This window comes from Petaurus breviceps, unplaced genomic scaffold (assembly GCF_028583685.1).
Source record: "Petaurus breviceps papuanus isolate PSGF00001 unplaced genomic scaffold, PetGlider_PUasm1.0 218, whole genome shotgun sequence".
Lineage (NCBI taxonomy): Eukaryota > Metazoa > Chordata > Mammalia > Diprotodontia > Petauridae > Petaurus > Petaurus breviceps.
In genome coordinates this window covers 764,761-785,651 of record NW_027185872.1, presented here as the reverse complement: position 1 = coordinate 785,651, position 20,891 = coordinate 764,761, and the positions used below count along the sequence as shown (strand labels likewise).

Here is a 20,891-nt window from a genome sequence, read left to right as displayed (position 1 = left end):
TAAAAGAACAGCTCTAACATGATACTAAACCATCAATTCCTAAAGAGAAGCAGCCGGGGCAGCTGGGTGGTGCAGTGAGTAAAGCACCGGCCCCAGAGTCAGGAGGACCCGGATTTGGTTCCAGCCTCAGACACTTAACATCCACACACCCATACCCCTCCCCGCCCCACCCCCTGCTCCTGCCACACACACACACACAAACTAGCTGTGTAACCTTGGGCAAGTTACTTAACCCCAACTGCCCTCCAAAAAAAGGCAAAAAAAAAAAAAAAAAAGAAAACCTAGATTTTAATAGGATTTTTTTTAAATATCAAAACCTTAAAGTCACATTCTTAACAGTTTTCTCTAATGCAGTTATCTTGAATCTTAGATACACTTGAGGACTCCATGAAGCATCACCCCATGTAAAAATGAACCTTAAAAATGAACTGCATGTGGAGATGTAATTACAGGGACTTAATAAATTTCTACAATCCAGCAGTTTATCCATAGAAAATAAGAGAAGGTTTATTTTCTGGGCTTTATCAAAATAATGCAAACGTAGAGTACTCTAAATGAAAATGAGAAATCCTTAATATTTGTGAAATACTAATTTTCTAAGATTCTCTATTTAGTTATCAATCTGCATGTCATGCAACAATAATCTCATTTAAAAAGTCACAGAATACTTCCATTAATATTTCACAAGGTATAACCTGTTCAGGTCCTTGCTTGGGTCTGGTCAAAGAAAATGACTCAACCTTTCAATAGGGAAAAATATAAAGAAGTCAAGTCAAGCCCAGTTAAACAATGAAGGAAAACATTTCTATAAAGAATTTTTCTACGAGATTTTCACTGTTTAGATGCAGACTGAATTCATACGCCTCACCAAACGACTTCAATGAATTCTCAAATACTATCATAAAAACCCCCAATAGTCACCATGCTTGCCAGGACCCCAGTGATGTTGGCAGGCACAATTCCTAGGTCAGCTGAGTGAGGGCTAATTACACGGTGGTCTCTCCTACACTGAGGTTCAGAAGATCTACCTCCCCTACAAGAAGAGAGAGGCACACTTCATGGGGGAGGCAGTGTGATGATGATGTCCAAAAAGTCAGGGCCATCCTTGCTACTTTAAAAGGGGCAAAACTTCCAAGAATAATAAGAGGAAAGTCCTGCTGTTCTCTGCCTAGGTCAGACCACACCTAGAGGTTGTGTTCATTTAGGAAGGTCCCAAAGAAGCCAGAGAGACAGTGAAGGGCCCAAGGCCACGTCACAGAAGGACTGGTGAAGGGACGAGGGATATGCAAGTCGCAATAAAGACTTGGGGGCACAGGAGAGCAATCTTCAAGCAATGTGAAAGGCTGCTGGGGGAGAGGCAGTAGATGTTTGGTAAGCCCCAGAGGCTAGAATCAGGATCAATGAGTTGATGTTACAAAAAGAGGAATGAAGACGTGATGCCAGAACAAAGTGCCCTTACACCCGGACCACTGAAATGTGGAATGGGCTCCCTACACTGCAGAAGTGGCCGGCTGCCCCTCCTCGGAGGTCTTCCCACAGATGCTGAGCGATCACCTGTCAGGTACCTCACCTGTCAGGTACCTTACCGTGAGAACTACTCTTGAGGAGGGACTGGACTGGCTGCTAACATGCCCCAATTTCAAATTCTCTTATTGCTATACTCACAATACACACATCACAAGCAATTTGTGCACAGTTTGTACAATCTGGAATAAATGTTACTAAATTTGCTCTTTTAAATAACTGTTTTAGTTTACTAACAAAACTTTTCATCCACTATTTCCACACTCAACAATTTGGCCCTGATTTGCACACTACAGCTCACACACTTTTAAAATGAAAGTTTGTGTGCAGCCAAGGAACTCCGTCCAATGGTGGTACCTTCAAAGGGCTTCTGCTGCCTTCTGAGCCCCCAGGAGGCTAACACTTATGTCGGCAGGTCCTACTTTGTACCCGTGGCAAGATCACAAGTTCTGACGTTTTCCCTTCTATTATTTGATGGGGGTTAAGGGCATGTGACTAGAGGGCAGGCAATCAAAGGCAGGCTGTCAGAGCATCCAGTACAGCCAACAGCTGGCTAAGCCTTTGACCACATAGATCCTGCACTTCAAGTGAAATCCTCCTTTCTCAAGATCAACTTTTATTCTTCAGCTCTGTGACCAATTCAACAAGTAAACTAAATCCCTTCTGTGAGTGGCCTTCTCTACAGAGCACTCTACAAAGGAACAGATGATGGTCAAACAACTGAACTAGTCTGCTTAAACCTAGTAAAGCCAATCCCAAAACTTATTACCCTGTATCAATTTCACAGGCATTTTTTTAGTGCTGGATACAAAAAGAAAATGACATTTCCACCCAGGGAGTATCAAATGAGAGTCTGAACAAGTCTGCTGCCAGTTTCAGTTGCTAATATTTAGAAATAACAGAGTATTTAAATTGTCAAATGAAACTATTCCCATAATATATAAATGTTACCGGTTTGTACATATAATCTAAAAAGCATGTGAAACCAAATTCAGGGAACTTTTTTCTCCTTGACACACGTATAATATCAGCCTGTCTGTAATCCTTATCAAAATGCTCCTTTTTAAAAACGCAGAGACCTGGATCATTAAGCTGAGCACTCGGAGAGTGAAAAGGGCTTGTTCAGAGGCTCTTGGACCACTTCCTCAGAGACAGGGCCATGTGAACCCCTCCCGCCCCGCTCCCCTGGGTGGGCCCTGCAGCCCGCACAAATGTTCCCAAGCAGCCGGCAATCAGGGCCGTCCGGAACGACAAACAGACAACGGTACCTGCTCCGTGATGCGCATGTGGAAGTCGTGGAAGTCGCTGTAGCGGCGATATGTCTTCCAGATCTCGTCGCTGTTGGGGCCGCGCCGGTGCACAGTGATGGCGTACAAGGCATACGTCTTGCCGTGGTCGTTACACACGCCTGCCACAGCATAGGGGTCACAGTCAGCACAGACTACTCATGTGGAACAAAGGAAGAGAAACCACACACACGGAAGAGGAAACGAAAGGACAGAAAAAGACAACATGAAATGAGGAGGCGTCTGGGACACAAAGGCCCAAAGGGATGCCCAGACTCCCTCACGGGACGACTGGCATGCTCTGCCCTTGTCACTAACAATTCTAACGCCAGTGTCCTCGGGAGCCCCGAGCAAGCACGGCCACGTGAAGCGCCAGGCCCCACACTCACTACGAGGGGCCTCGGATGCTCCACCAATCTCTCAGCCAGACTGCTCTGTCCAACATCCCTGCACGAGGAGGCCCCGTGACGGCCGCCCTGCCCACCGCCGCAGGACGCGGTGCCCTCCACTCTGGGAGGGCAGTCGAGGAGGAGTTCGGTCATGGGGCTGGCTGTTAAATGACGGCTAAGAGTAGCTATGCATCTAAGGGTGCCTCCCCATACACCTGCATTCTTACCAATGCTGCCAGGCACACAAGAACATTTCAGATTGGAAAATTCTGTCACTGATAAATGTTACAGATAAACAACAACCCTTAGTAGGGGAGGATAATGCTTTGCACTTAACCGATGCAACTCACTTCCCACGAGGGCACGGCTGTGGAAAAGGCTCCATGGGGAAGGGCAGCACTTCTGCTCCTCCCAACTAAATATAAAACTATGGTGACCAAAATACTCTAAACAAATTCTGCCTGAATGACAAACCCTCCACACTCAAATAGAGGGCTTTTTCTTATTACGATTATATGCCTCAGTCTAAAAAATAGTCAAAACAGTTCTTGGAAAAATGGTTTTCAGCACACAAGGCTATAATTCTAACTTTTAGCAACATTTACTCCTAAAACCTAAATCTTTCAAAACATTTAATAACTTAAGTTTTTCATTAAGAAAGTCACAATTCATCTATTACTTGTTTTGTGAAACAGGATTTCCCACAGTTGAACAATGGGGGGCATGGGGATTTGGTGGAAGAAATCTCAAAATCTGCTTGCTATAAAGGGCCAGATGTTCTGTGAGAGAAATCAAAAGATAAGGAAAGGGAATGAGATTCTAAAAGGGAGAGATAGGATTGAGATTTTTTTTTCAAGCTGAAAAGGCAAAGGAACATTTAGAAACATTATAAAGGAAGAGAATTACTGATTCCTGGGAATTTACTGACTGTATGTTAATTGATGACATATAATGTGTTATCAGGAAGCTTATTAAATTAGGTTATAAATTGTCAGGCAGAAAAAGCCCATCTGCCATAGAACTAACTGCATAAATCCAATGTGAGGCCAAACCTCAGGAAACAGGAGGAGCAGAGCATGGGCACAAGAGGACCACAAAAGGATGTGTCATTTGGAAAAGTCAAAGTAGTCAGGTGGTCCCGGATTCGTACACTGAGTTCTGAATCTGTCTTTATAATTAAGAGAACTAAATTTGGTGACACTTGTCAGCCACTTGAATAATTTGAACATGAAACATCAACACTTACACCAAATAATCTGACAACTTAAAAACATGTAAAGCTTAACCGAAATAAAGCAGGGAACCGGTCCCCAGATTGCTTGTTACAAAAAGAAACCCAAAGGGCTTCAAAAAGCAAAAAAAGAAAATGTACCCAAACTAACCAAGTTAAACAGGTGCCCAAGGTGGCAGCACAGCCTGAGCAGATGTCATGTCAAACAGTGACCACAGGACTCACAGTGGGAAGGGACAGCAAGGAGAATTTAGCCCAACCCCCTGATTTTATGGCAAAGAAATTGGGGTATTATGTGACATGATCAAGGCCACATGGGTAACAAGGATTTGAACCCAGGCCCTAATGCCAAATCCCCTGCTCTCCTCAAAATACCAGACGGCCTCCTCCTCATGACAAATAAATGTCTGACACTTTGGGATGCTGTACCAAACCTTTTTTTAGAGGGGCAGGGGGGACCAAGGACAAGAGGGCAGGGGGGAGGATGTGAGCAAAAATGCTCAAGTTAAAAAAAATACAACAAACTCCACATTCAGCATTTATGCTTACTGGTATGACCACTCACGGCCTCAAGTTTTCTCATCTGTAATATGGGAACAGATAAGAATACTCTCAGTAACTACCTAGGGAAAAACGTATTGACCATAAAATGCTCCCTAACACTGATGCTGGCTGCTCCCAACAGCCCAAAGCGGCTTCAGCAGAGCCCTGACACAGACACCCTGGAGAGCTTCTACGAGCCCCTGGCCTGGCTTGGCAAGGCAGCAGGCAAGGCCTCAGGACCCCTGTCCTCAGTGTGGAACCAAAAGGTAATAAAGCTTAACAAAAAAAGAAAAAAGGTGCCTGCCTTCCCGTCAGGCTTCATCTATTCAAAAACATCTGCTTGTCGGAGCAGGTCCACGATTCCATCCCTCTTATAGTTACTTGATAACAACCGAGGCTTTTGTCACTGCAACAGCAAGGACGGATCCATGGCACGGTGAGATCCGACTTGGGCCTTACTCTACATGGTACATTCAGCAGCCAAGGAAAGAAAGGTCATGAGAAGTTTCTCACTGAAAAGGTTTGCTTCTGATGAACTGATACATTCTAGATTTGCAAATTCTGCCTTGATCCAATTTTCTTGGCACAGAACTACAGGAAAAGAAATCCAGAGAATGAAGGAAAGCCATGGTTACTCTGAGGCAAGCCCCTGCCCCGCCCCCAAAGCCTGGCCTGTGAAAGAGCCCCACAGATCTGGCCCCCATTCACTTCTGGTTTCCCTTCTATCATCTGGGCCAGAAAGTGAGGCTTGGGGGCCACCGCCATCTGCCCCAACAGCCTCATTCAGGGGTTATCTGTTGTGGACAGAAGAAAGTCAATCACCAAGAACCACCGAGCCGCACGCCCTTGCACACGTGCCAGCGGGTCCACTGGGTCCTCCACTCTCCTGTGGTACGGCGAGGGTGAGTCTGCTGCTGGGGCCAGCACTGGGCTACCCAGATGCCCTTTCAGTCATGGTCAGACACACCCTGGGAGTGTGTCTTGTCCATACAGTGAAGTCAAAGTTCATCTGACCCTCACAGCCACCCTGGGAAGTGCTATTATTACCCTCATTTTGTGTATGGGGAAACTGAGGCACAGAGAGGTAAAGTGACTTGCCAAGGGACACTTAGTTCAACCACTGAAGCAGCACTTGACCTCATGCCCAGACTCCATATATGCTGTGCCGATGGCCTCGCATTTTTAACAATGCATAAAAAAAAGAACTAAGTTCCAATGATCATGGAAAAACATCAGAGGTTCCCAAGATAAAACTGGGAGTGTTCCACTGGCCAACGAAGTAAGAACAATTCCACAATATTAATTTAAAAAAATCACTCTACAATTAAAGAACAATTTGTGAAGTGCGCTTAGGTGAACTTAGTGAACTTAGGGAAACAGTTTTTCCAAAACCTTGTTTATGCAAATTAATATTAAATCAATTCATTTCATCCAAAGATCACATGAAACAGAACCTCCCTCCAAAGGAAGCCTGAGCTAGGGTACGAGAAAGAGCTCAGTCAACATTCTGACAGGCAGATGATTATCTGTATAAGTAACAAACCTAGAAAACAACATTCAGGCTTCAGGGTTTTAAATAATTTAGCAAGCAGAGTGCAGCAATCAGTTAAAACTTAGAATAAGAGAATGTTAACCTATGCCAGAATAAAGAAGCTGACAAGAAATTAATCTTTATTAGATGGGGACTGATCTGAAGGCAAAACCCCACCTTCCTCAACAGGGATCTTTATTCACTGAATACATACTTACTGAGTAGTGGGAGCCTGCCCCCAAGAGGTTTACACTCGAATTGGGCAAAGATGACATCCAGGCAGAGAATATGGTGCTGAAGAAGTGACACGGACAATGTGTTAGGGGCGTCTGGAGGAAGGCCCCGCCCCACCAGGCTTCAGGGTACTTCAGCCGAGCCTTGAAACTTGACCAGAAGATGAGCAGAGAGAGGAGACTACGCACGGGAGAGAATGAGAAAAGCACCAAACGGGTCATCGGCTAAGCAGACAGTGAACCGACTGACTGGTCAGACTGAAGGAGGCAGTCTGAGAGTTAGAAATAAAAGCTGCAAAGGAGCCTGGGACCAATGGGGGAAGAGTTCAGAAGTCCTCTCCTTCCTGACATAACAATTCCTCCAGGATGTTCCTGTACAGACCTCTGAGCAGCCATCCCCCAGTTAGAGGGTGCTCCTCCCTTAGCTTTCAGTTCCTTCCTCCCCCTTTTAATGTTCACAAGTTATCTCATGAGAAACAGGGACCCACTGAAGGTTTTCAAGTTCCGGCTGGACAAGGTGAGAATGCCATTTTGGGAAATGCCCTGGCAGCAGGCACAGGATGAATCTGGAACGGAAGGAAATCGATTATGTCACTGCAGTAGAAGTCCAGAAAGGAGGTGATAAGGACAGAGGTCTGAGCAATGAGAAGAGAAGGGAATTCAAATGAACACCAGGGCTCGATGGCTAGATACTGGAACTGAAACTGGGAGCAATGGCAAAGATGGCAAAAGCTGATGCTAAGATTTGAAAGACAACAAAAAACGATGGTGCCCCTGAAAGCAACTGCAGTCAGGGAGAAAGCATCCAATTCAGGTGGAGGAGGGAGCCTTAGAAAGGAAAAGCAGCTGGAGCCAGGGGCCTAGAGCACACCACCACTGCTGGACGTGTGGAGCTCAAAGTCATCCATGGGCCAGGATACCCAGAGCTAGGAGAGTGACTGGGATTCCCAAGGAGACAGAGAAGCCAAGCAAAGGCCTGAGCTTTGAAGCCTGCCCCTGGTTCAGCTCAGATTCTAGGGGAAGGACTACTGTAAGGGAAGGAGAAGAATCTGGACATGAGCTCATCTTAGAGCACCCCAATAATGCTCGACAGTCAGTAAAGACGCATGAAGTCACTGCTATGTGCCGGGCAGACAACGGCTTCCCTGGCACTGCTGAAGTAAAAGACAGAAAGGACTAAAAGAAGGCCACCTAACTGAGCAGTAAGGACCCCCTTAGTGACCCCGAGTCAGGAGGCTGTCCAACTACAAGCTCAGGAACAGACTGTGGAGAAGTGGGGCTGGGCACACAAAAGCCATGCTGGAGAGTGTGTGGCTTCCGTGGACCTGGGCCTGCCCCCCTTCCGGCCCGGCCATGACCAGCAAGTGAAGGCCGGAGGCCACTGTTACAGGTGCTGAAGCCCCCGGGCCTCCTCCACAAAGGCAGTGAATGAAGACCCAAAAAGGCTGTTCTTGGCCCAAAGCCCATGGCCTGGTGAAACGGCTCCACCTCAGCCGCACAATGTCTGCGCTGCCACCCCCGGGCCTTGCCACGCGGCCGCTGCACAGTCTACCCCCACAAGGGCCAGTCTTCCGTGAGGGCTGGGGGGCACTTCTCCCTCTGCATCCCCAGCACCGAGCGCCAGGCTTGGTACAGAATGAGTACTTGATCAAGGCTTTTTCACTCATTCATAAAGGAACAAAAGCTTGGAACACAAGTCACATGGAACCCTGTTTTTCAGACTCCACCTGCTCATCTGGGAAGTAAGAGGGCTGAGGGATCTCTTTAAGGCCCCTTCAAGCTTTCAAGGTCCTGGGAGGGAAAAGTCATGCCAAGCAAGACTCAGAGAAAATGTGAACAGAAATGTTTTGACCTCACAAAATGATGCGAAAGATACAGCTGTTCTGGAGGGGCAGGGAAGAAACAAACGATGGCTCTGCTGGTCTCTCCCAGGTCTCTCTGGTTCCACTGACCAGCAGAGAGGCCTCAATCCACTGTGTGCAAGGAGTCGTTTTATTTCCAATACAGACTAGGACCTCTCAAAGTATGTGTGCACAGGCCTGCTGGACTAAGGATATGAGAAGAAAAAGGAGATTGCATTTTGTTCTACTGGTGAAAAGTTGGACGTCCTGCATGGTTTGAATACTGAATCTTCAAATTCTGAAAAAACGGGTTTGGTTGAGGAAAGGGCCCACATCTTCTAGGCATAACAGTCCCAAAAGAGAGAGTACAGAATCAAGCAGAACTTTAAACAACAATACTGAACACAAACAAAAGGCTAGACATTTGATGGTTTGGGAAAGAAAAGAATGAGTATGTGTGTAATTCTCTGAATAATGGATTAATGCCATTTAAAAATCAATACAAAATGCTGAGGAAAAGAGAAAGAAGGGTGGATGGCCACTTCTAAACCCAAAAGTTCTTACCAGTATCAGAAATATAAGCGTGGAGCTGCACCGAGTCATCAGAAGACACACTTGAAAGGTCATCTAAAGACTGCAAAGGAAATAGATTTAAAATTAACTTGAGAAGCACAACTGAGGAACTCTATGTTTGTCTGTTTAATAGGTTTTACACTGAAATTAAATTACACTGAAATGCTTTATGAGTTTTATAATGAAAACACGTTGCTGTTTTAGCCCACTGACTTAAAAGAGAGGGCAGAATAATCACTAAAAGTTATAATATGTTTTAATGAAGTAGAGTCTGGATGTGCATTCTGCCTCATAAAAATACCCTCCCCACCCTACCAGCCTCCTCCCACCCCATCACTGCCTCTGGGCCTCCCTGGCTCCTTCATGGCCCCATGAACATTCCACCTGCCAATTATCTGCCTTCTGAATGTCTGTGCTGGTACCGGAAGCCCCTTCTCAGCTGATTTCTGATATTGTACCTCAGAAGGGAAGGGAAAACGAGCCAACAAGACATTTACGAAGTGCCTACTATGTGCAGAGGCACTGTGCTAAGTGCTGGGGGTACCAAGAAAGGTGAGAGTCAGCCCCTGTCCTCAGGGAACATGCAAAGAAACCCACAGAGACAAGCCACACATGGGCTGAGCTGGAGATAAGGAATGGAAGGCACTGGGATTCAGGCTGGGAGGCGGGGGGAGGGGGTTGTGCAGAAGAGGGGATTGTAGCAGGGACCCAAGAGAAGCCAGGCAGGCTGAGGGAAAGCATTTCGGGCATGAGGAACACCAAAGCAAAGGCCGGAAGGCTACAGACACTTCTGCGGTGACAGTGCACAGGGCATGCACAGGGCAGGGGAGCGGCACACCTTCCTCCAGGCACTGCGCCTATGTGCACGCTGCCTCACAAACCTATTCCACACACTGTGAGCTAATTTTTAGAATGGAGAGCTAAGAGGAAAGACAAGTGAGGACCAGGGAATGAGTGCGGCCCGAGCTCACATATTTTTATCTTTTTTAAATATGGAAATAGCCATAACATTCTCTTTAACAGGGAAATTCTCATTAAGATTTTTAATAGATAGGAAAAAAACGCATGGAATTTGAGGGAAAAAAAATGGCAATTTTATTTTCATGGGACAGCAATTCTAAGACTGCTCTGGAGGTTATCTGTTCAGAGAAGAAACGAGGAGGTATCAACAAAAATTACAGCAACAGTCACAATTTTAGCCACTTTGTATCTCAAAAGTGTGGCAGTGTGTCAGAAATTTAACATGACACTGTCAGCATCACCCAAAGGAGACTTCTGGTCCCTGAGCTATAGACCTGGGCGTGCTGAAGAGCATCTGTGAAAAACCAAATGGCCCTGTAACTTAGACACAAGCATTTTTTTGCAAAAACACATTTAATAAAGACTGATTACTATAAAGTCAAATCTGACAATTTGACAGGACTGCTACTAAAAACTTCTGGAGCAGGAGAAAAGAAGACAGTCTTGGCATTCAAAGACCTAGAACTGCCTCAAGTCCCACCTCTGATGCTCTGTGTGATGCTGAGGGAGTCTGTTTCCTTATCTATAAAATGGGCATAACACTGCTCTCAGAACTATGATACCTGGAGAGGGGTTTTCAGAAGCATAAAATGGAAAATAAATGTAAGGCAGACAAACGGGGTGACCTATAATGAAGACAGAAATACCTTCTATTTTAAAAAGTATTTGTGGGTGTCGTAGAAGGAAAACTCTGTGTGCTCCCCCAATAACTACCTCAAATATCCATAAAATATGACTGTAAACAAACTTTAGAGCTACAGAACCCACAAACTGACAGAGAGAAATAAATCTCCCACTGAAGGCTGCCTGGCAGGCGAACAGGGAGATTCCACTGCAGCCCGCTGGGAGCAGAGCCCAGCACCGTGTGAGCCCAAGGTTTTAGCCTCAGGGTGGCCCCGACCAGCAGCAGCTGGTAGGACTTTGGGAGAGTGGATCACCAGCAGCTGTGGTGGTTTCCAGAATTATTAACCCATAAAGGCCAAAGGTAAAGTAAAAGGTCAGTGTGGACTTTGGGTGCAGGGGGACAGAGAGCACGGTCCAGCCTCTGCCCCTGGAGGGAGAAGCACTTCGAAGCTTCTGGCCTGCAGAATCAGGGGACCAAGCTACCATTCAGAGGGGTAATCACTCTTGCTTTAACCTGCCTGGATCTGGATCAAAGCAGAGAACAGAACAAGTGGGGAGTGGGACAGGATGGAGGGAAATATAGTCAGTCTTTCACAATATATCCACTATGGAAATGTTTTTCGTAGCTACTCATGTACAACCTATATTGAACTGCTTATCTTCCCAGTAAGCATGGGTGATGAGGGAGGAAGGGAAAGAATCTGGAATTCAAAGTTTTAAAATCAAATGTTAAAAAAAATATTATTATTATTTTTTACATGTAACTGAGAATAAGATATAAAGGCACTAGGGAATAGAGATCTATCTTGCCCTACTTGAAAGTCAGAGGGGGCATGGAGAGAGCCAATTGGGGGAGGGGGTATTCAGTGGGATCGCTGTTTTGGGGTGGTGGGTAGGGGAAAGGAGGGGAGAAAATTTGTAACTCAAGATCTTGTGGAAATGAATGATGTAAACTAAAATAAACATAAAATTTAATTTAAAAAGTATTTGTATGTGAAAAAATGTCCCTTGAGGAAGGTAATGCCCTCTCCTGAACTAATGCCATGTCTTCCTACACAGCTCTTCCCACCCAATAAATTTAGCTTTTTGTTTCTCTTAAGTCAACAATATAATAAAAAAGCAGGGTTTTTAACGACTTTTCTCCCTTGTCTTATTTCTTTTTAAAAATTTTCTGTTATAAGAGATGGATTTTAGGAAGTGCATTGGAAAAATTTAGATGCTACAAAACCAAAACATGAATAGAAACGTAGTTTAGTTTTAAAGTTTTAAAAGTAAATTTTAGTTTTAAAGTAGTTTTGAAATTTGCACATAAATATCTGTCAATTATAAAGGAGATATTTTAATTAGGCCACAATAAAATGACTTGCAGAATGACAATGGGATCAGATAACAGGATGGGGGACCCACAAACAAGTATCTTTTTCTTCACCTTTAGGCAACTAAGCTAACATAATTCCATCGGGCTCTCCTATTCCCAGATGCCAAACAAAGAGCCACAAAAATCTAAAAATTCAAGTTTGGAATGGAAAATTCCACTCAGGCAAATGTTCAGATCCAGCAAGACTGACTGATAGATAGCCTTCCACTGATGTCGAATTGATGGTCAATACACTGTGGCATGCTGGGATTCCTATGTTTTGCTAGACATATTCCTCCAATTGAAACATATGTAATATAAACAAAGGTGAAAACTGTAATTATGGGCAAGAATGTGCAACTCCTAAAATTCCAAAGCAGGAACTGACAAAGCCTTGAGCCTGATCCACTGAGTAGAGTGACAAACATGCCAAGTCCCCACATCCCGTCCCCCACCCGAGGCCTTGCTCTGATGCTGAGACTGTGGGGCTGTGGATACCTGGGGCTCAGAAGAAGCACTAATTACTACCTGAGCAGGAAGTTATTTCAGACTTGGAGCAAAGCCAGACAAAACTCTCCCTGGCACTCCAACGCCTGCGCCAGCACGGCCGGCTCAAGAGAAACAGGGGCAAAGTAAAAAACGTTCTTTGCTTAGCTACCGCCTAGCTTCACCAACACCTTTTAGAAGCAGGCTGGAGTGTGATGAGCATCGGGGACGCTATGCACCAGCTATGCGCCAGGAAAAACACCACGGAAGCTGTAGGAACCAACCCCTCCCCCAGGAGAACTAGCACCTCCCTCTGGCTATTAGACAAAGCTAACACAGGTGTGATGTCAGCCAGGGCTGCTGGGTCACACGTTTACCAAAACGACCCAAGGCTGCCAACGTGAGCAGGAGCACAAAGCAGGTGCTGACTGCCGACTGCCACATTTCTAGAGGATGGATTGTTGAGAAAATCTGCTCCTGGCAGAAGGGGCTTGACCATTCGCTATATACAGTCCAAGGCAACATGTAGAGCAGTTAAACAATCACCATGTCACATTTGAAGATGAACATATAAAAATGGCCATGACTGCTTAGGAACTAAAGATTTAAACATTTAAAGACAGAAGTGAAGTACCTTCAATCACAATAAACTCATTTTCTTCAAGAAAAAAAAAAACTTTTAACTCAAAAGCAAATTTAGCTCAGCATCCACTTCCACAGTGAAAGGGCAGTAGATCTGGACACAGGAGAGAGGGGGTCGAGTCCCATGCTGATGCTCACTAGATGGGGGATGGATGCTGGGTGAGGTGGCCACATCCCTTCCTTCTATCATAAGGGCTAGGAAATCCTTCCCATGAATCCACATACAGCAGAGTACTAACCTTAGCACCCACCTGGTGCTCTGACTGGATGGAAAAAACATGATGGAAATACACTCAAAAAGAACAGGAACTGGAATCCTTCATACAAAGCAAATCAATGCCCTCAGGTTTTATAGAAACTCACTCAAAATTATATCTTCCTTGTGAAAGCCCCAACCCTGCTTCATTTCACTTCTGCCTCTCTCAGCATCTCCTCTCTAGACTCGAAAAACACTCTGTCTACTCTCAGGGACCTTTCTCTTCTCCTCCTCTCATGCTACCTCCCCTTATTCTGGAACCATGATTTAAGATCAAGTCAACTCTGCCACTGAGACCAATAAGGTATGCTCATCTACCCCTCTTTGGCCCTATTCCTAAACTTTCCTGACCAAAGTGCCCCAAGTGCCCTTCCTGATACATCCCCCTTTGTTTGGGAGTCTCTATACTACATTAGAATGTAAGCTTTATGAGGAAAGGGCCTTTGTTTTCTGTATATATACCCCCAAGCAATTGGCACAGACTAAACACTAAATTCTTTTTCTTTCATTCATTCATTCATTTACTTACTCACTTTGATTTGTAATTCACAAAGACTAAAATTTTTCAAAAATTTAATAATCATTTAGTTTAATAAAGAAGGATTAGGATTACATCATTTGATCATACAGAGCAAAATGATGTATTTGTCTAAAACTTTCATTAAAATTTTTAAGGCTACTGTAATATTTAAAGGACTCATCACACTTACCAAATTTATGCTCCCTGTAGGGGACCTATTAAAAGATTCTGTGGGGAAAAAAAAAATATACCTTAAATTAGAATGCAGAAAATGCTTTCTAAACAGTGGTTTCATCTAAGGTTCATGCATTAGGTATAAAATTCATATCTGCTGAAACATGACAAAATATTAAAGAAAAATGAACTTATGGCAAACACTTAAACTCTTAAGCCCTTCGGTCTCGAGGCCTCCTAACCCAACACTGAAAAAAAAAGTGTGTGTAACTGCAGAGAACAAAGAGCAGGGTGTCCGGGCCCAGAAGGGTGCTCAGGCAGGAAGGAAACGGCATGCTGAAGGCCACCAAGGCAAATGATTTCTGCTACACTCTGGCATTCTGGCACCATCAGGTTAAGAAAAACTACAAATAACCTCCATGGAAGGGCAAGAACAGAGGCTGATCTAGAAGGCAGACAGACTATCTATGCCTCTCCTGATCTCCACCATGGCTGGGACCTTCCCTCCCTACACTCTTGTGTTTATTCTTCAGTTCTTTGTGTGTGTGTATGTGTGTGTGTGTGTGTGTGTGTATACACAATGAACACATGCATGCATACCTTTCCCCCTTCCCCTCCCACCCGATTGATATTTCCTAGAAGTAACACTGTCTCTTTTCTGTCCCCCACATCTACCACAATGCCCTGCACAAAGCAGGCACTTTGTTAATACTTGTGTTAACTGATGCAGAACTAGTGTCTTCCATGTGTTCATTTTTGGAACTAAATTGGCTAAAAATATTTCAAATGTTATCCCTACGAGGTTATTCAGATGAAAGTTTATTATGCAAAATTATTTTGCATTTTCATTTCAAGAGTTAGGATATAAATGGTTAAATAATGAAACTGTGTTAGAATATGTTCAATGGACATTTGAAAACAATCCCCCTAAACAAAGATATCCCCTCACTATGGAATGTATCAGGACCCATTAGAGAAAGTGAGGTAGCTGGGAAGAAGCTCCCCATAAAATCCCTACTAAATGTCCAACAGATCATACAGAAGAGGCAAGGGAAAATGGTTACAATGGAGGGGAAGAACAGGAAGGCAAAAGGGAATGAGTCAACCTTACTCTCATTGAATTTGGCTTAAGGAGGAAATGACACACACACTAAATAGGGTATCTCACCCTACAGGAGAGTAGAGGGGAAGGGGAAGAGAGGGGGGATGATGGAAGGAAGGGCAGGCTGGGGGAGGGAGGGAAGTTGGAAGCACCCACTTTTGAAAAGGGAAAGGATCAAAACAGAGAACAGAACAAGTGGGGGGTGGGATAGGATAGAGAGAAATATAGTCAGTCTTCTACAATATATCCACTATGGAAATGTTTTGCATAGCTACTCATGTACAACCTATATTGAATTGCTTATCTTCCCAGTGAAGGTGGGTGACAAGGGAGGAAGGGAAAGAATCTGGAATCCAAAGTTTTAAAATCAAATGTTTAAAAATATGTATATACATATTATTATTATTATTAATATTTTACATGTAACTGGGAAATAAGATATACAGGCACTGGGGCACAGAGATCCACCGTGCTCTACTGGAAAGTCGGAGGGGGTATGGGAGAAGATATGGGAGAGAGCAGATTGGGGGAGGGGATATTCAGTGGGAATGCTGTTTTGGGGTGGTGGGTAGGGAAGACTGGGGGAAAAATATGTAACTCAAAATCTTGTGGAAATGAATGATGTATACCAAGAAAAAAACATAAATGTCCAGCAGAGGCACTCTCCCCAAATCCCTTTTCCCATGGCAGCAGTGTTCCTCTTCCCCCTGAAGCAGGATGGCACTGCGTTTCCTTCCCTCCTAGAGAGGCAGCAGAGACCCGAAGTCTCTGGCCCCTTCTTGTCTCCACAGCCCCTAAACTTGGGGGCTGGGTCATTTCCTCGGGGACTTTCGCATCATGGCCTTCCTTTCCTAATTAAGACTTCTGTTAGTGAATGCAATACAAGAAAGTTTCACTTGGGGCTGCATAACAGAGAAGCTTTCTTAGTTCATATGTTTCCAACATAAAGCAACTGTACAGTTCATGACTCAAGTAGTTTTCATTCCTTCTTGTCTTTAAAAAAAAAAAAACTTTCAAAAGAACAGGCATAGTTATTCCCAGTATGCTTCAGAAGCCTATGAATTATAAATTAAGCTTCTGACACCAACCCCAGAATTAACAGCCAAAGACAATAAAAACAGTTTGTGTTCATACAAGCAGTGTCTAGATTGGTCCAAAGTTAATCAAGATGGTGCTAAATCTCCACCAAGATGAAGCCAAAAAGGGACCTGTTTTCATGTGGTCAGAAGGAACAGAAAAAAGGTAAATTCAACAAAACCAAGGGAAAGAAAACTTAAGAGAGCTCAAAAACCTTTACACACCATCTGCTTTCCAACCAGACTGACCCAAAGGATGAAGAGCCTCTGAAAGGAAAATCCCAGTCACCAGGGCCTACCCCCAATAGCCCTACCTCACTGGCCTCAACTACAGCAGCTGGCAGGGGTTACCGCACACATTCAGGGTAAGGCTTGTAGAAGGGGGTCTCTTCACACCCCTCATACTGAAGGCTTTCTGTCTTCCCCACTGGTTTCTGGATTGGTTTAACATATCTCTTACTGTATCTATATGCTCGTCAATGAATAAGGAACAAAGGATATTAGGAAGTCCAGCGTAGAATTCCTGAAAAATAAGCTTCCAAGCCTACAGCAATGTCCACTGCAAAGAAGACCCACTTTAGAAGTCAACAGAAAGAAAGCCCTAGCAATGGCCAGCAGCAACAATCCTACTCACAAGCCAGCCAACGAACCTATGAGGCAATGACTGGATCAGGCTAAAGTGCCCATTAACACTCTTATCCCTTCATGACTTTTATGATTCAGACAGTTTCCAAAGTATGGTATTCAACTGCTTAACATATGATGAAAACTATGAAACCGTACAGCTAAAGGTACCATGAGCCCCAGGGCACTGCCCCCAGTTAGCCAGCCTGAAATGGCCCTGGCCTATGTGGGAAAAGGCCATTTGCTGACTCTATGTCAGGAAGCAAAGTTCCCTTGAAACCAAGCCCATGACCAACAGGTTCAGTGTTTCAAGTAAAGCCTGACTCAAGTGGTTGATTCTGACTCATAAATAAACCACATTTATTAAGGAGAGGCAGGCCAATAACAGCCTAGACCCTGGTCATCATCCCGAAAGCTCAACTCCAGTGCCATTTCACATGACTGCTTCACTCTGTCTCAACCAGAATTACATATTAACTTAAAAAGATATCAATAAATGTCATTTTTTTTCAAATGCTTTATTAACTTCTGGTTTACATCATTCATTTCTGCCAGATTTTGAGTTACACATTTTCTCCCCGTTTTTCCCCTACCCACCGCCCCAAAATAACAGTCCCACAGGATATCCCCTCCTCCAATCTGCTCTCTTCCATATCTTTTCCCATACCCCCTTCAACTTTTCCAGGGGATCTCTATGTCCCAGGGCCTGTATATCCTATTTCCCAGTTACATGTGAAATAATATTAATAATAGTACATAAATATGTATTATTAAACGTTTGATTTTAAAACTTTGAATTCCAGATTCATTCCCTTCCTCCCTTGTCACCCACCCTTACTGGAAAGATAAGCAGTTCAGTATGGATTGTACATGAGTAGCTAATGCAAAACAATAACATAGTAGATATATTGTAAAAGACTTGACTATATTTCCCTCCCTCCTATCCCACCTCCCACTTGTTCTATTCTCTACTTTGATCCCATCCCTTTTCAAAAGTGGGTGCTTCCAACTTAACTCCCCCTCAGCCTGCCCTCCCTTCCATCATTCCCCCTCTCTTCCCCTTCCCCTCTACTCTCCTGTAGGGTGAGATACCCTATTTAGTGTGTATGTCTTTCCCTCCCTAAGCCAAATTCAATGAGAATAAGTTTGACCCATTCCCTTTTGCCTTCCTATACTTCCCCTCCATTGTAACCATTTTCTCTTGCCTCTTCTATACGAGAAAGTTTACACCATTCTGTCTCTCCCCATCTCCTCTCATTATATTCCACTCTTACCTCTTAATTTCACCTTTTAAGTATTATCCCTTCCTATTAAATTGGTCCTGTGCCCTCTATCTATGTATACCTACACACACACACACACACATATATATATATATATACATACATTCACATAAGTATTTATGCAACTATATACCCTCCTATATAGACAGACACACATATTTCTATTCCCTTTAACTATTTTCATACTGAGAAAAGTTTCATAAGTTACAATTATTGTTTTTCCATGTAGGAATGTAAATAGTTCAACTTTGATAAGTTCCTTATGATTTCTTTTCCCTGATTCCCTTCTCATGCTTCTCTTGCTTCTTGTATCTGAATGTCAAATTTTCTATTCAACTCTGGTTTTTTCATCAAGAATGCTTGAAAGTCCTCTATTCCACTGAATGACCATATTTTCCCCTGAAACATGATACTCAGTTTTGCTGGGCAGGTGATTCTTGGTTTTAATCCCAGCTCCTTTGTCCTCCGGAATATCATATTCCAAGACTTTTCATACCTCAGTGCAAAAGCTGCCAGATCCTGAGTTATCCTGATTGTGTTTTTACAATATTCAAATTGTTTCTTCCTGGCTACTTGTAATATTTTCTCCTTGATCTGGGAATTCCAGAACCTGGCTGTAATATTCCTAGGGGTTTTTTTTTTTTTTGATATCTTTTTCAGGAGGTGATTGGTGGATTCTTTCAACCTCTATTTTGTCCTCTGGTTCTAAAACATCAGGGCAGTTTTCTTGAGAATTTCTTGGTGGATGATTTCTAGGCTCTTTCTTTGATCATGCCATTCAGGTAGTCCAATAATTTTTAAATTATCTCTTCTGGATCTATTTTCCAGGTCAGTGGTTTTTCCAATGAGATATTTCACATTGTTTTCTATTTCTTCATTTGTTTGGATCTGTTTAACAGCATCTTGATTTCTCATAATTTCACTAGCTTCCATTTGCTCCAATCTAATTCTGAAGGAATGATTCTCCTCATTGAGCTTTTGAGATTATTTTTCCATCTGGCAAATTTGGCTTTTTAAGGCATTCTTCTCCTCATTGGCTTTCTGAGCCTCTTTTGCCATTTGAGTTAGTCTATTTTTTAAGGTACTATTTTCTTCAGTCAGGCTGTTGACACTCATTTCGTAATTTTCTTGCTTCGTTCTCATTTCTCCTCCCAATTTTTCCTCCACTTCTCTTATCTGCTTCTTAAGGTCCTCTATGGCCTGTAACCAGCTCGTTTTTTTCTTGGAAGCTTTTGGTGCAGGAATTCTGACTTCACTGTCTTCCTCCTGTTCCATGCTTTGCTCCTTTTTGTCGCCAAAATAGGAATGTAAAGTTGGGTTGCTCTGTTTGTTTTGCTTTCTTTGCCTGCTCATGTCACCACTCAATCACTTGACCCCTGGGGCTTTTTGCTACAGTAGGACTCTGCCACCAGACAGGGGAGCTTCGTCCCAAACACTGGGGTTTTCTCAGCTGCCAAAGGTATTAGTTGGGTGCCCTCTCTGAAGTCTCCACACGCTCTGGCAAGCTGGTCACACACCTCAGAATCTCCACCCTAGACTGCAATCCAGATCCAGGCAGGTTAAAGCAAGAGTGATTTCCCCTCAGACTGGTTGCTTGGTCCCACTACACTCTGCAGGCCAGGAGCTGAAGCTGTCACATGGTGGCAGCTGTACGGCTGCGGTGCCTCAGTGGCTTCTTGCCTCGAGGGCAAAGGCTGACCGCACTCCCAACTACTGGATCCCAAAGTCCACACTGCACTGACCTCTCACTGTCCTTCACATCTATGTTTTGATAGTTCTGGAAACTGCCACAGTTGCTGGTGCTCTGGAGTCCTTCCAAGTGGTGGTTGGTCAGGCCCACCCTGGAGCTAAAACCTGGGAGTGGGCTCGGCTCCCAGAGAGCTACGATGGCTGATTTCTGCCAGCCTGTCCTCAGTGGGAGGTTAGCTCCTCTGTGTCATTCTGTGGGTTCTGTAGCTCCAAAGTTTGTTCAGAGTCCCCTTTTACATGAATTGGGGGAGGTGGAAGCCGGAGCCCCGTGGAAATCCTATTTCTACTCTGCCATCTTGACTCCAACCCCCAACAAATGTCATTTTGGTGTCAAAATAAGCATTTTGGAGGTTAAACTTCACAAGACAGAGGCAGCAATGTGGCACAGTGGATAGAGTGCTGGACCTGGAGTCAGGAAGACCCAAGTTCAAATGCAGCCCTCGACACACACTAGCTGTGAAACCCTTGCCAAATTATTTTTAACTTTTGCCTACCTCAGTTTCCTCATTTGTAAAATGGAGATAATAACAGTACTTTACTTCCCAGGGTCATTATGAGGATCTAATGAAATAATATTCGTAAAACACTGAAAACCTGAAAGCATCAGGTACTATGATTATCATGGGATTCAACGACCATATTTACTCTTCCTTGGATTCCTAATAACTAAAGTTGCTTTTCTTAAAACCAGCATCAAATGTTTTATTTTCTCAGTATATCCAATGTTATATATGAATGATGCAAGTTGATTTCACAGAAACTCAAGAAGGGTATTTTTAATATCATCTCCCTGAATCACACTGTGCAAATATAGTGTACGTGTGACC

At 43.9% G+C, this 20,891-nt stretch overlaps 1 protein-coding gene across 5 annotated transcripts in view; it reads right to left on the bottom strand.

The window, feature by feature from the left end:
* SNX13 (sorting nexin 13) overlaps window positions 1-20,891 on the bottom strand; it is a 122,990-nt gene that overhangs the window by 17,249 nt on the left and 84,850 nt on the right. For 4 of the 5 annotated variants that reach the window (XM_069094426.1, XM_069094427.1, XM_069094424.1 and 1 more), the window contains 3 exons: window positions 14,247-14,284; window positions 9,143-9,212; window positions 2,793-2,965 (listed from right to left, as the gene is read on the bottom strand). In XM_069094426.1, coding sequence (XP_068950527.1) covers window positions 2,793-2,965; window positions 9,143-9,212; window positions 14,247-14,284 — 281 coding nt within the window. The remainder of the gene's footprint in view (window positions 1-2,792; window positions 2,966-9,142; window positions 9,213-14,246; window positions 14,285-20,891) is intronic. The other variant, XM_069094425.1, reaches the window with a different exon arrangement.